Genomic DNA, 16130 nt, shown 5'->3' with positions numbered 1-16130 from the left:
AGTTGGGAAATTAAAATTTGGGTGAGTGAGTATTTCTCACATGTTTTTCTGTTGTATCATTAGCTGTATTTACATGTCCTCATCACAGTGCAGTTTTATGGCATTCTTGACATAGAATGAAAACCAGGTATGTTTAAACCTTGCAAGTTTATCATCCAGCAGCAGGTAGCTTGCTGATTGTTTATGTTAAGTGTCTTCTTGAAGTCTTAAATCTAGGGTGTGTTAACAATACTAAATATCTTTTTTTCCCTCTAAATGTCATGTAGCATGTATTCTTACTAGTGCTCTAGAAGCCACTCACATGTTCAGAGAGTATCCACTTAGTGGTTGCTGTCTATAGAAGTTGAGATTGGTTTGTAGAGCCTCAATATTTTATCTCTTCTCAGCCTCATTGTAGAAAGTTAAAATGTTTTTAAATAAAAGATACAGCACAAGCATTTTTGAAATGCATAACCATTCAGTTTAGATTATTCTTTCCTAAAGCATCAGAGTCACAGACATAACAAACACACACTGATTACTGTGCTGTGTCTAACTAGGATGTTCTTGGAAAAGGATTTTACGAAGGTCTAGAAGAAAAGCATAGGGAGAGGACAAGCTTTAGGATGCCACAGCACCAGCACTAGAACCCTCCACACCCCTGGGAAACGGTTGGTAATTGTAAAGAAGAGACGTGTACTAGGTGAACAGAGTACTCGTAGGAGCAACTGCCCTTATCAAGCATGTCATTGCTTTGGAGACTATCATATTCCCTTTGGTTTAGATTTCAGTGACATTATCCCAAAGGGGTAGATTTTAAGCAGTTTCCTTGAAATTTTCTGGGTTCCCCCTTTAGTAATTAAGCTAGAGTCCAAGTGACTGTCCAAAGACGTCTCAATATGGCTGTAGTGGCTAGTAAGTCTAGGTGGCTTCGTCACCTTCCTTGTCACTAAGACACAATACCTGATACCTGCAACTTAAAAGAGGAGAGGTTTATTTGGCTCACAGATTGTAGAGGCTCCGGTCCATAGTCTGCTGGCTCCAAGGCAGCGTGCAGCATGGCACAGGGGCATGGCAGAGGGAAAGGTGTTCATGTCATGGAGGTAGGGAAGCAGCAAGTCAAGGGAGGAGCCTGGAAGGGAGATAAAACTTTCTGGGTCACGCCCACTGTGGCCCCACCTCCTAACAAGTCTGCTCTCAGCCCCATAATCCAGTCACACCTTCCAAAGGCCCCAACTTTGATCTCATGAGGCTTTAGGAGGACATCTAGGTATAAACCAGAGCTATGACAGCGCTTTTAAACTCTTCTTAAAGATTTTATCCTCAGTGTAACAGTGAGGTCCAGGGATAGTACTTATGATTGTTTTGGTGGCATATTGTAGAGTTCTTAGTATCTGCTAATCTCTGGTAATGTTGGAATGTCATCAGATGGAACCAACACATTTTATTTATTCAGCAATTACATATTGCACCCTTATGTCCAAGGCACTGTTTTATTCACTTAATATACATCAGGATTAAAACCAGTGCCTTCAGTCATGGCAAACCTATGGCACATGTGCTGCCGCAGGCAGTTTGTATCACTGAAAGCTCTACATGGTCCGCCAGCACTGAGTGCCTTCTTGAAGCTGACCTAGGAGTTGAGAGAACAGACTGTAAACGACTAGCATAATAAATTGAAGAAATGTTACAGTAAGTCAACTAAGGCTGCCATAAAATATTGTTCACTGATGTCTTAAACAACAGAAATTTATTCCTCACACTTTTGGAGGCTGGAAACCAAAGATCAAGTTGTCAGCAGGTTTGGTTTCTCCAGAGACCTCCTTTCCTGGGTTGCAGAAGCTATTTCCTCACACATCCTCAGTTGACCTCTGTGTGTAACTATGCTGCTGCCTCTCTCTCTTCTTACCAGGAAGCAGTCACACTGGCTTAGGCCCCACGCTCATGGCCGCATGAAACAGTAATCACTTCTTTAAAGACCCTAACTCAAATATGTTCCTATTGGCAGCTTAGGTCCCGTTATAGTTTATATCTAGATGTCCTTCATGTGATATAGGCAGGGCTGATGGAAGATGATTGGATTTTGTGGTGGTATATCACTGAGTACCCGTTAGGATGCGGGGCCTGGTCGGCAGGGAAAATGTTGATGTGTACACTGTGGATGTGACCTAGAAGGTTATATGTATCTCCCTTCCCACTCCTATCTCGATGCTTTGCTTCCTGTCTGCCGTGCTGAGGGCAGCTTTCCTCCGCCCAGCCTCTTCTGCCATACTGCTTCTGTGTGTAAGCCTGCTGTACATGTAGAACTTCTGAAACGTGAGCCAAATTAACCTCTCCTCCTTTACGTCGCAGTGTATATTGTGCTCCAGTGACAAGAAAGTGACCACGGTGGGGCTTCAACATATGAATTTGAGGGACAGGAGCACAATGCTGCCCATAGCACTATGTTAATAGATGATGAGGATTTTAGAGAAACTGGGAGTACAACAGGTGTGGAGGTTGTAATTTTGAGCAGGATGGTCAGGGTAGACTTTATTGGGCAGGTGGATACAAGCAGACTTGATGGTGAAGTTTTATTTGAGTTTGGTTACAACACAGTGGGCAGGGGTGTGGTGGAGGCAGGTGAGGAACACAGGGTGGGTGTCTAATGGACTTAGGTTCTAATCCCAGCTCTGCTTCTGTTTGGTAGTAAAATTTACACATTTTATTTTAGCCCTCTGGCATCTAGTTTCTAAACATGCTGGCCTGCGTGGACTTGTGATTCCAAAATGTCCATTCTTAGAGGGGCAGATGGAATACAAAGGACTGTGTACCTGTGAATTGGCCAGGAGTGAGAGGTATTTGCTTTGGGGACTCATTTTCAGCTTTTTGTTTGTCAAAATGGAATGGACTAAAAGCTCACTGTAAGAAGCAGTACTGAGAGTTGTGTATTGGATGAGATCCTCTTTCTCCAAAGACAAATATGTCCAGTATAGCCCATTTACAGTTCCTACAGCATGGTCCCTTGAAGGGGAGCCAGCAGCCTGTGATGGTGAAGTAGGCAAAAAGAGGGAGCTGGTCTCTTCCTCCTGGTTGTTCCCATGTAGTGTGTGGCATAGTAGGGAAGGCCTGGCGTAGTGCGGCCGAGCCACAGTAGCCTTCCCACAGCCAGCCGGTGAGCTCTGCCCTGACCACACGCTCCACACCAGCCAACCATGCTAAAAACGGAAAAAGGACAGTAGTGGAAAAGCTGGTGAAACCTGAATAAAACCTGGAGTTTAGATCATAGCAGTGTGAATTTCTTAGTTTTCTCTAGCAAATGCGCAGTGGTTACATAAGTTGTTAACCTCAGAGAATGCTGGGTGAAGGCTACGTGGGAACCCTGAAACTTCTCAGTAAATCTAAAAATCATTCCAAAATGTAAAACAAATTGTTTTCCTTTAAAGCAGCCCAGCTGGGATGTGGAAATGGCTTGGGCTACCGATGCAGTGCACAATGGCAAGTTCATGCCCTGCTGGGCTGGGGTCAGTAGTGCCCATTTATAATAAGGTGAGAGTGGTGTCTCTCTAGTCTTGAGCGTTTCTCACTGGCAAATTCTCCATCCTTAATTTACCACCAACCCAGCTTTTGCCTTTGGGTATTGCCTCTGACTTGTTTTTATTCAATACTTGATGGTAGAATAATTGCCTGAAAGCATTATTCTATGATAGGATTAGGCAGAGAGAGTGCTAATAGGTCAGGGAGGCAGCAGCAGACACAGGAAAGAGGACATTTCAGGAAACCAAAGAAAATATGCTCACTCTGTAGAGGCAGCACTTCTTAAATATTCTAGGTTCAAAAGACTGAAGCCTTCAGAATCAGAGGCTCATGGAATGCACTGTATTTTTGTGCTCAGGGCTCAGCCACTTTGGGCCAGGTTGATGTCACTCAGGCTATTAGCACAAGGTGACTGTGTGTTCCATACTTCATGAAGTATGGGGGTAGCTTAGAGGGGCGTGGCCTTTGATATATGTTTATATAGTCCATTTTTTTCTTTTGACAGCTGCAAATCAGAAGGAGCCCATGAATCTTAATTTTAAAGTGAAAGAGGAGCCCAAGGAAGAGGAGGCCCTAAGCACTACCTTGCCTCGGTCCAGCTATGTGTTCAGCCCAGAATCTGAAGTGGCAGCACCGAGTATCTCTGAGGACACATTGAAGTCCCAGGAAGGGAAGGGGAATGTGCTAAGGCGGGACATGTCAGTCAAAGCTGCATCTGAACTTCTCATGAAACTCTCAGGTACCAGATGTATTCTGAAATATTCACATTCTGATCATTTCACCTGTGAGCCAACTGAACAGCTTCCTGCAAGGGTTGTAATGAACTTGATGATGACAATATTATATTATCGTGGTAAATTCGAGGAATGGTCAGATTAATTGGCTTAAATGCTTGTGTTGCATGTGTGTTTATTTCTATCAGGTGTATACCTATCGCTAATTAAATCCAGCTTTCTTTTCTGAGTATTACTGCCAATGGTTGGAAACCACTGCTGGTTTCCAAGATGCTACAGGAAATAATTTTAAATGGGTTCTAATGACCTTCGCAGCACTTCTTCTGCTAATTGATCAAAATATCTTTTCTTGTCTAATAGAAGACCTTGCGTTTTTTTCATGTGTATTTATACTGTATTCTTTAAGGACCATTAAAAATATTTTTCTTAACTTGATAAGCAGATGAGATGGCACTTGAAGTAATTATCAATAGAGTAGCAATAAGAGATTATAAGGATAGAGAATTTCCTAATGGAATATTACAATAATTAACCTGTTCTTAAGATGAATGAGTAATTTTATTAGAATCTAACTGTAATCTCAACCTATTAAGTATAGGAAAAATGAAACTCATGCATTTTGGATTTCTTGCCACCCAGTCTATCTGTCCCATTCCCTCTGCAACAGATAAAAAATATAGTGTCTTTTAAATGCCAGGGTATGACTTTCAGAACATAGAAAGAAAAACTGTGTCGATAATAATACTTGTCAAGTCATATCGCACCCTTAGTTCACTGCCTCCTAAAGGTAATTTTTAGAAACTGTATTTAAAATGCTAATATGAATCAAAAGCTGTTTTTAGTTTGGAACTTGCTGTGCTTGGAGGATGAAAGCAGAAAATGCATTAGTGAGACTCCTCTGTGATCTGTGATTTCATCAGCAATTCTGACTGCATTTCTGGTTGACTGGTAGGTTGGAAAGTAAGAAATTAATAGTGATTTACTTAGAGTCATTATATCAGAACAGTTGAAATTCCTGCATTTGCCAGTTGGTGGGGTTAAGAATTCCCATCTTTGATGTTCATTCAAAGCACACTGGAACTTCAGGGGAACGTGATTTGTTAGAGATAAAGCATGATAGAGTCATTATATTCTTGTTGTAACCCCATTTTCCTAAACTTGCCAGTGAGGGTTCAGCTCCTCCTACCCAGCTGGAAGGTCTAGCAAGATCCTACTGACTGCTGAAAGCTGAAAGTTTTAAACAGTGATGTACAGGCCAGCTCAGTTTGGTATACTTCACCCGTCCCTCCCGTGTCAAAATACTTCAGTGACATAGAGTAATTCCTCTTGATATTTTGCTCAATACAAAGAGGTCATCCAGCTCTGATTGTTCTACAGTAGCATAAGCTTTCACCTTACAGTGACTTGAGCCTTCACCCCACAGTGACTCCTGTCCCGCTCCAGATGGTAAGAGTCTAGTGTATAGTATTCTATTTCAGAGTTTTCTCTGCAGCCAGTGTTATGGGCACAGGAGGCTGGGATAATATGTAAAAATGAGATTTCAAGAAAGATGTCCTTGAAGGAAAATATTTTATCTTAAACCTTTTGCATGATGTTATTTGAGATACAGAAATATGAAATCATTTTCTAATAATAATGCGATCCCTCTAATAGAATACAGTTAAGCAGCCATGAAGATTTAATGATGTTTGTGGGCAGGAGCGGTGGCCTTCATAGATGTGTATGTTGACTTTGTTGAGTTTGTGTGCTGTAGTGTTCAACAGTAGTTGACTGGATGGTGTGGTCCTATTTCCACAGGGCATCTGCCTCTGCTTCATGAGGTAGAAATAAAAGCACAAAGACTAATGACCATTTTTCTTTAATTCTGAAAAAATTCCCCAGTGTTCTAAGGAATAGACACAGGTCAAAGAAATAGCATAATCCCTACCCTGCAAATGCTGTGGTCTCCTCGACAGAGGTACAGGGAAGGGGAGCAGAATCTGTTCGAGTGATTTTCACTTGGAACTTAGTACTGCAGTACCCTAGCACATTGGGGTCGGGTAAGTGATGAAGAACTTTCTAAGTTAGTCCTAGAAATAGTCATATGGTTTAAAAACTAATGTCTTTGCATTCCTAAGCTATAAAGTAAGGAGAGGTCACCCTTTTTGTGGATGTTAAAATTTCCAGTCTTTTTTCCTTTAAAGTGACAGTTTCTAATCACTGAGAAATCAATGCTCTTACAAGAGGAAGACTTTAGGTTAAATATATTGTAATATATATAATATAAATGCATATATATATCTCATGTTGTCTGTCTTCAAGCTGTAATTTTATTTTATTATTATTATTTTTTTGTTACTGGGAATCGTACTCGAGACCTCGTGCTTTCAAGGCAGGTGACCACTGAGCTAAATCCCCAGCTAGTTGTAATTTTAAGTATCACTGTTCATGCCCTAAAAGACATCAAGTGAAGGACTTGTCTTTCTTATGACCATTCCTGTCGGTGAATAGACAAGGCAGTAACTCACTTCCCAAAGCTTCCAGGCTGTTTCTCAGGGCTGCCTCAAATTCACCTTGGCTGATATCCCCAAAGCCAGGTCATAGACATTCTTGTAAATGGGTATCCTCACTGCTTCCCATCTTATCATTTTCATTTCTAGTCTTCTGCTACTCTGGGGAAAACCCTTTTGTCAAGGATACCTGGGTGAGAAAAGGACAGCAGTCCCTTCTTGTGCAAGGGAGAGGCAGTCCCAGACCCACAGAGAAGGCCTGAAACTCTAGATAGTACCAAACCCTGTGTGTGCCTTTTCCTGTACCTCCTTACCTGTGATAAAGTTAAATTTATAAATTAAAGAGACTAGCAACAACTAATAAAATAGAATAATGACATATTGCATTAGAAGTTATTTAAAACTTTATAAATTGTTTATTTCTAGAATTTTTCACTTGTATCTTTGGAGTGCAGTTGACTAATGGTAACTGAAACCATGGAAAGTGAAACCCCAGATAAAGGGCAAATACAATATGTCCCATGAGTTGCTATTATTATAATGTATGAGACACACTTTCCTCTCTTTCAGTTTTGACCCAAAGACCAGCTAAAATGTAGAAACAAGGGGTTTTCCTTTACTCTTACTGAGATTAGAAGCTGTGACCTATAGTTTAAACCCTTTCAGTCTTTTTAGTGAACTAAGAAGAGGAAACTAGTCCACAATTTTGGCAGCTTCATTTCCAGTTTTAAATTAATTTATATTAACTCTGTAAAGATGGAAGCTTGGCACGTGGCCTAGTCAAATATCATATGTAAACCTTCCTCCGTGGGGATATCACTGTGGGTGCATTGTTTCCAATTTGGCATTTACGTTCTCCAAGGAAAATGGAGATGAGTTGGAGACTTGGCTAAATTTTTCATAACTGTATGTTTGGGAAAATATGAGCTTTTTTCCTTCCTGTGGCTCAAGTCCGTTTCCGGTTGTTAATTGGGAAGTTGAGAGCCTGACATCTGGGCCCAGAAGTTGATTACCATAAAGACAGCAACCCACTGTGAGGACAGCACTGGAGGCCTGTGACTACCTGTTGTTGGGTGATACAAGGCAGCCAAGATCATCAGACTTCCCTGCTAAGCACGCAGTTGCCAAAGATAATTCCCAGAAGTCTTCACTTAAAGAGTTCAAAATCTCAGAGTTTAGGCAGTGTGAGTTATTAAGGATGCTTTTAAACTATGGCTTTGCAACATCTGGTCACCTTGCAGATTATGGAGTAGTGTTAGCGAGTCGTGATTAATGCCCAGAGTGACATGTTTTACACAATTTGTGTCTCTTGTGCTCTAACAGTTTACCCTGTGTATCACTCGGGCAGCACGTTTGTTTACACAGTGACTATCCCAGGTGTTGCTCGGGCAGGTGTCATTTCAACCAGTTGATGCTTGTATTGAATAAATTTGATAAAGTTGTCATTTTGATATTTCCTGGGTTTTTTGTTGTTCTTTTATTTTTGGTAGCAGGGATCGAACTCGGGACCTTGCGCTTGTGAGGCAGGTGGAGGAACCACTGAGCTAAATCCCCGGCCCCCTATTATATTATTTTATAAAATTAATTAAAAATATGCAGTTTTTAGTCATCCTGTATTTAAATAATTGGACTGGTAAGTGGTGAAGGGAGGTTCCTGGAGACAAAGAAATGACCAGTAAGAAAATAAGGATTCCACTCTCACTGAATTTCACAGTAGAGTGGTGGCTGCCAGAGCCTGAGGAGAGTGGAGTGGAGGGAGGGCTGGGGAGAGGCTGATCAGTGAATATTAAGTTAGAGTCAGACAGGAATAAGAAGTTCCAGTGTGCTGTTGTATGGTACAGTGACTCTAGCTAACAGTAACGTGCTGTACATTTCAGAATGCTAGCAGAAAGGAGTTCGAACATTTTCACCATAAAGAAATGTTAAGTGTTTGGTTAAATCAATATATTTAACCTGATTTTAAACATTATGCAGTGCATGCATATCTTACATGGTACCACTTCCATATGTATAATTTTATGTTTTTATATATCAATTTTTAAAATTAAAAGAATTTAATTTAATTTTGTGAAGAATAAAAATTCCACAAAAGTAAGTACCTGGAAAGTTGGAGCTATTCAGAAACATTAATGAAAAATTACACATTTAAATTTCTCTAACATGGGAAATAAAACTTCTTATTTCACATTAATGTGAAACAGGTTTATTGGTTTTCTTATTTCTGTACTCACCAACTGGATTTATATTCAATTCTGGTTTATATTCATTTATCTCTGCCTAGTCCTGGAAAAGAATGTAAATTATATTTGCCTCTGTCTAGTAATCCATGCAGGCCCTGGGTCTGAAATGGATAGCAGTATGGAGTTGAGGGTATTGCCTAAATAAGCTAGAACTTCTGCTCTGAGCTGTAGTATTTAGAAGCGGGTTGCTGTGGTTTGAAGATGGATTGAGTGTGTCCCCCACAGTGTTGGAAGTTTGGCCCTCACTGTGACATTGTTAGAAGTAGTGAGACCTCTAAGGGGAGGAGCCTACCAGGAGTATGTAGGTCATTAGGGGTGTACTTTTGGAAGGGATTGAAACGGTTCTCAAGGGACACAGGTTAGCTGTCGTGAGAAATTGTTCTAAGAGAGCAAGCCTGGCCGTTCCCCAGTCTCTGTCTGGCTTCCTGTCTCACCATGAGATCTCTGTCTTGCATGCACTCTGCCCATGATACCATTTCCCTTAAAGTCCTCTCCAGAGCCAAGACAGTGCTGGCACCATGTCCTCAAATCTCCAAAACTGGGAGCTAAAAAATGACTAATATACAGCTAAACACTCCTAGGATGAAATTTTAAGGTGAATTTCATCCGTGAGGTGAGCTGAAGTAGAAAGGAAAAGGACCCAAAGATTGACTTCATGAACATTTTTAATTAGAGTGCTTGTGGTTAGAACCATCAGAAATCCTGTGGGCCTTTTAGGCAAGAAAGGAGAACTTAATAGAAAGCATAGAGGTGGGATTGACTTGTGACTCCTATGGGGTAGGGATGCATCAGGGCCTGAATCCTCCACTGAGGCTGGGTCCGGGGAGGCCACATGGAACTCAGAAAGCCCTCATCCCCCTGTTTCCTCCTACTGTACTTCTGTTAGGTTCACGTGGTGGAAAGTAGTCATTGTCAACAGCTTCTGAAGTTACCTCCTACTCAAAAGAGCAGCCAGACAGAAATTTCTTAGTCCCGATTCCAAATTGCAGCTGATTGCCTCAGCTCCAGGGGAAACTTCTATATCTAGGGACCAGGGCATGGTGGGAAGACATAGCTTCCGTCTTGTTACCCGCCCTGGGAGGGAGAAGAATGCTCAGAAATGAATGAGGGGGCAGTGGGGGGCTGATAAGAAACAACAAGATGTAACAGTCTGTATAAACCGCAAAAGATCAAGGAACCGCTGATGATCAGTGCTGCCATTTCAGCACTGTATTGAGGCCTTTGGGTACAGTTTTCCTTTTCCTTTCTAGGAGAATCTCAGTTAAAAACCTCCCCAAGCAGGATGTGGCGTAGCCAGCCCAGTTCTCCAAATTGCCAAGACAGTGCTTCTCAACCTGTGTCCCTGACCCGTAGAATCGTCCTGGGGTTGGAGGAGAGGGCAGAGTCAGAAATGCACATTCTTGAGCGCTCCTCTAGATCTAGCTGAAACTTGATTGGGGCGGGGCCGTTTGACAAGCTCTCCCAGTGATTCTGACAGCTAAGGCTTTCAAAGCACTCTGCCGAGGAAATTGCTAGAGAAATAAGTCCAGCTGAAGAAATTGTCCAACTGAAAAGAATGCTTTAGGTTGAAGCTGACACAAAACAAAGCTCTATTAAATGTCCCTTTTCCTTTTGAAAAAGAACCATCTCTTCAATGGAGAGTCTTTTTACTTTATTACGAAATGATGGTATCTGGGAACCTTTTTTTTAGGAGAGCACATATACCTAATAAATCAAGGGTTGGTTGTGAGCCTCAGATAATAGTACTTTTTTTTCCAAACATTTTTTGCTGTTAAATTTTAGGATCATTCATTCCTGGCAATGTTGGCATTCTTTTAAGAAATGAACCTGTCCTGCCCTCCTCCTCCACAAACATAATCAAAGACTATGTTGGAGACTTCACTATTCTAAAGAATTTTTTGAGGTAAAGATTGTAGCTAAGTCATTTCTCAGGCAGCAGCTAGTGACTGTTCCATTTGTTATTCCTCCTTGAATATTGTATTCGAGCAAACCTTTTCAGCAAGATGTGTTAGTGAAGCTTTCCATCACTATAACAAATACTTGAGATAATCAACTTATGCAGAGAAAGGATTTATTGTGGCTCACAGTTTTGGAGGTTCGAGTCCATGATGAGTTGGCCCCATCACTTTGGGCCTGTGGTGAGGCAGCACATCATGGCAGGAGCAGGTGGCAGAGCAAAACATCTTCCCTCAAGATCAGGGAACAGAAAAGAGAAAAAGAAAGGGCCTAAGGTTCCTTAATCCCCTGTGAGGGCACAAGCAACTTGAGGCCCTTCCACTAGGCCCTACCTCTTAGAAGTTCCACCACTTCCCAATGACAGCCCTCCTGGGGCATCATAGGCCTTTGAGGGGCATTTCAGATCCAAACTCTAGCACAGGAGGTCTTCAATAATAATTTGTAAGGGTGGAAAATGTGCTTTAGTTCCATGTTCATGACATCACACAATGTGCCTTCATTAGACTTACAAGTTACACATTTAAGTGGAGAAGCGGTTAGGACTAGTTTTACCCAGTTCCTGGTGACTCTGCTTACTTACACCATGCTGAAAGCAGCCCTTACCTTACTCCTAAAGTGACCAAGTAGACCTGTTAACAAATGTATGTAAAAAGTTAAGGAGTAATTTAGAATTACAAGTAGAAAGGTATTTTGTTCATTTATCTTTTATTTATTACATTATCAAATATGTGGTAACTGAAAATTCTTATTCTTTGGGCAGGGGCATACTGGGGATTGAACCCAGGGCTTTTGCACTGAACTATATCCCAGCACCCACCCCCCTTTTTGTTTTGTTTTGTTTTTGTTTTTTTGAGGCAGGATCATGCTAAGTTTCCCAGGCTGGGCGCAAAGTTGAGGTCCTTCTACCACAGCCTCCTAGAGTGTTGCCATGTGCCACCATGCTCTGCTTGGTACTAAACATTTTGACAAAATAACGATAACAAAGTGGCGTTGTCTAATCAGACTGAAATTGAAAACCATTTTTCTTCATTTTAGCTTTTCTTCAACACTTGGAGAAACCTACTAAATTCAGCACCCAAGTAAAGCTTTATTTTACTTTAGATTATATTTTAGAGAGGATTTCCAAACTGTGTTTTAAAAGCACCTCCCACTTTTAAAACATCTCTATTGAAATACAATTTACATACCATGAAATTTACTCATTTAATGTATGCAGTTCAATTTTTTAGTATATTCAGAATTGTGTAACTATCACCGAATTTAACATCAGAGTATTTTTCAGTGCCCCCAAAAGAAACTCCATACCTGTTAGCAGTTGCTCTCCACCCCCATTACCAGCACCACCTTGACCTCAGAAAAACCACAAATCTACCGTCTTGTTTCAATAGATTTCCCTATTCTAGACATTTCAAATGAATGATGCTTACACAATCTGTGGTACTTTTTGGTCTGGTTTCTTTCATTTCGTTTAGCATGTTTCCAAGGTTCATGTACTTTGTAACTTGTATTACCCCTTTATTCCTTTTTATTTCATTGTATGGTTATACTATATTTTCCTTATCCATTCATCTATTAAGGGTGGCATTTGGTTTATTTCCCAGCTCTTGCTACTGTGAACATTCATGTACAAGTTTTTGTGTGAATTTATGTTTTAATTTTTCTTAGGCATATACTAGGGATGGAATTGCTGAGTCAAGTGGTAACTCTGTTTTATATTTTGAGGAACTGCCAACTGGTTTTTCCATAGCAGCTGCACCATTTACATCCCCTCTAATGATGTATGTGGGTTTCAGTTTCTCTATCCTAAATATGACTTATTGCTGTCTTTGGGATTATAACCATCATAGAGGCATGAGCTAGTGTTTTACTGTGATTTTGATTTGTATTTTTCTGGTGACTAATGATGTTTAACATACTTTTCCATGCTCATTGACCATTTGTGTATTTCTTTGAAGGAGTATCTATGCAAGTTCTTTTTCCAGTTTTTAATTGGTTTACTTGTCTCTTTACTTGTCTTTTTATTCTTGAGTTGCAAAACTTCCTTACGCATTGTGGACAGAATTCCTTATTAGATATATATGAGTGGCAAGCATTTTCTCTCTTTTGCTGTTTGTTTTTTCACTTTCTTGGTAGTATTTGCAGCACAAAAGTTTTATCCTGTAGATATAGTTCAATTTATTTCTCTTTTGCTGCTTATGAGCACTCATCACATTTTTCATGATTCTAAAATTTAAGTGAAAGTATAGACTTGTTTAACATTAAAAGAAAAACCTGTCTTTAATTATATATATATAGCACAGTGGTATTTAATTTTCATAGATAGTAAGTCCATGAAACATAGTTTATTAAATAATACTTTCATAATGGAGATGACCCTCTGATTTTTATATTTATTATAGCATTTTGCACTTCAGGGGATGGCCAAGAATTCTTGCATGCCAACTTTGCAAATGATTTGTAATGAATGTGACCACCAGTGGACTTATGACCAATGGCTGATCACTTTCCTCATTGTTGTATATATTCTGAGCCATTCTCTTCCTATATATCTGTATACACACATGTGCATACATATATACACAGAAAACACTGAACTTGGAGCTGTTAAATCTAAATAAAGAATTAGACTTTTTTAAACACTTGAAAAAGTAGAAATGGAAATAGTTGGAGTACCAGAATTTCATCCAAAGAAGAACTAGATCAGTTTAATTACATAAAAATTGGACCTGTTTCTGTGTGTAAAGATTTCTTTTTTAAAGGTCTAGACCTTTTGATCTTAGAGGTTTTGCGGTGGTATTATTATTATTCTGTCCACTTAAGCAGTCGAGGAGAAAGAAGCTGTAGGCAGCTCTGGAAGACTGGCCTCTCCCCAAAAGAAGTGCAAACTTGCTTCTAACAGGCCAGCTCACCCTCAGGCTTTGACCAGTAACACTATTCTACATACAATTTACAAACCCAGAAACCCTTTCACCTGAATGACTGTTACCTTCCCCACACTAATGGGAGCTGATGGAGCTCACACCCTGGGGGCCAGCACCTCTGCACCTCCTTTTCCCCCTTTCCTGACAGGCCACCCTTTATGCTTTCTTAACAGGCTTCGTCCACCTCCCACACAGAGGCCTGGGACTAAAGATGACCAGACTCAAAAGGACTCTTGTTTTATTATCACTTCCCTATTGCATAGCTGCATATGTTAATAAAGCCACGAAAATTTGTATTGGCTGATATTCCCAGAAACCAGGCAGGAACGCTACAAGGAATTTCATAGGCTGTGCCCTCATTATAGACGCCTTTTCTGTTTGGCTGCCTGGCTGCTGGGGTAGGGTGGCCTCTAGACACAGCAGAGACAGGGGCTGTAGGAGAGCCAGGGCCGGGGAGATGGAGTAGGGTGGGGTGGAGGGGCTCCAGATCCTCCTGTAGAATTCAGAATGACACCTAGGAGATGCGTTTGCAGGTTGACATACTTGCCCACCTCCATATTCCTGTATTGTTTTCTCTTTCTGTTATAAGTGACTTATAGACATTATCTTATCTCCAACAAACTATGGCACAGTTTACAAATGAGCTGTTAGCAAACTATTTGATATCAAAACTCTAAGAAGCAGCCTCGTATTTTCCAAGGCATCCGGTTGCAGTGGGACTGCACAAATTTGAGTAACCAGTGTTCTGAGGACAAATTTCCCTCCCAGGTAGAAGCCGTGAACCTTACCTGTTCTAGTTTCCTGGCTCCCCCTTCCCTCCTCCTCCCTGCGCCCAGCCTTTTTGGCTATGTATGACCCCAGTTATGGCCTTGTGAGGATGAGCAGGACCATTATTTAACTCAACGTGATAACTAGAATATTCTCGTTCTGCAGTGGTTTTTCTTTTCATCACCATATTAACCTTTTACCTTTAACTTACTCGTGTCAAAGAAGGGGAAGATTAGCATGCATAATTAAACCCCAGGGTACCATGCCCATCTGGGTACATGCTGCTATCATAGATTCACCTCTGGAGCAGGGAATCCTCATTGCTAAGTAGCCTGTCCACTGCCAACTGGCTGAGTCACCCCCTGGGGAGGAGCCCTACTGAGTAGTGTGTGGGAACTGCCCCGACGTATGAATCTTAGACTGAGAAACGATGGGACCGTTGTGCAGGAGAGCATCCGTATTAGCCCAAGTATGGAAAACCTTCCTAAAGAGAATACTTCTCTTGATGGCTTTCGTTATAGGAAGACAAATGATTTAAAAGTGGTGTTTTCCCTTGATCAAAGTGTGAGGACCTGAGGTGCTGCTTCTCAAGGGATCTCTCAGAGTTTTCCTCCCTAATATTTCTGCTATTTACTCCACCCATGTATGTTTTCCCCACAGTTAAACCATCCTGAGTTTGTGCCGTGAGTTGATTTACTTCCTTGTTTCTAAATATGGGATAGCAGCTGGATTCAAGCACATTTCCTGGTTTCCTGCGGCTTGCCATATGCGTGTATGGCTCATCTCCACAGCTGGTGAAGAGGGGGAGGTGATAGAATATATGCAGGTCACATTCCAGTTTAGCTTAAGTACAAAATCAGGTGGTTCATAATCAATTATGAACTTGTTTCTTTCCTTCCCACTGCTACCATCCATATCTCCATAAACCTACCCACTCCTTAAACATATATACATACTTCCCTTGTTTTGCCTGCCAGAAACTGCTATTCTGGTAGAAAGGATTCATGAGGACAGCCTTCCAAGGCTTCCTGTGGACCACATACATGGGACAATAGCCTGTCTACTCAAAAGGGAGAGACCCTCAGCAGAGCCAAGGACTAGCGAGGACTAGGGGTAAAATTGCAAGGGTTTGTGAGGCTGATTTGATAACAAAATCATCTGACCTCTTTCTGTGCATTCAAATATGTTGATTTAGCCAACATATGGGGTAATGTACATAATGCCTTTTTTAGTATGTCTTTCTAAAAAATTGTGGGAAATGAAAACTGAGGATTAAGAGAATATTTTATTCAGGACAGTCAGCTGTCTCCTTTCAATCCCTCCTCCAAGCCCCACTGCATTTTGCACCCTGTTCTGGTTTAATTTTATTTCTTCTTTGCAATGCTGAGGATCAAACTGTCACCAGCTAGCATGGGTCCTTGCTTTGGTGATCCTGGAAATTAAAACTAAAGTGACGGTATGAATTTACAGGGGAAAAGCTTTCACTGGAAGGTGAGAGGAGATAACAAAAGGACTCCAGCTTCAGTA

General features: G+C 41.0%; 1 protein-coding gene across 10 annotated transcripts in view; it reads left to right on the top strand.

Annotated features, from left to right (window-relative positions):
• The window catches only part of Znf827 (zinc finger protein 827), a 167012-nt gene that overhangs the window by 59116 nt on the left and 91766 nt on the right, over window positions 1-16130 (top strand). For all 10 annotated transcript variants that reach the window (XR_002390576.2, XM_087193346.1, XM_004868913.4 and 7 more), the window contains one exon: window positions 4001-4234. Coding sequence is in view for 9 of the 10 variants with exons in the window: in XM_087193346.1 (XP_087049472.1) it covers window positions 4001-4234 (234 nt within the window). In the remaining variant the exon portion in view is untranslated. The remainder of the gene's footprint in view (window positions 1-4000; window positions 4235-16130) is intronic.

This window comes from Heterocephalus glaber, unplaced genomic scaffold (genome assembly GCF_053883595.1).
Source record: "Heterocephalus glaber isolate CG9 unplaced genomic scaffold, H.glaber_assembly_v1.0 deba00001587, whole genome shotgun sequence".
In the NCBI taxonomy this organism is placed as follows: domain Eukaryota; kingdom Metazoa; phylum Chordata; class Mammalia; order Rodentia; family Bathyergidae; genus Heterocephalus; species Heterocephalus glaber.
Note: the sequence above shows the minus strand (reverse complement) of the source record. Positions and strands in the feature narration are given on the sequence as shown.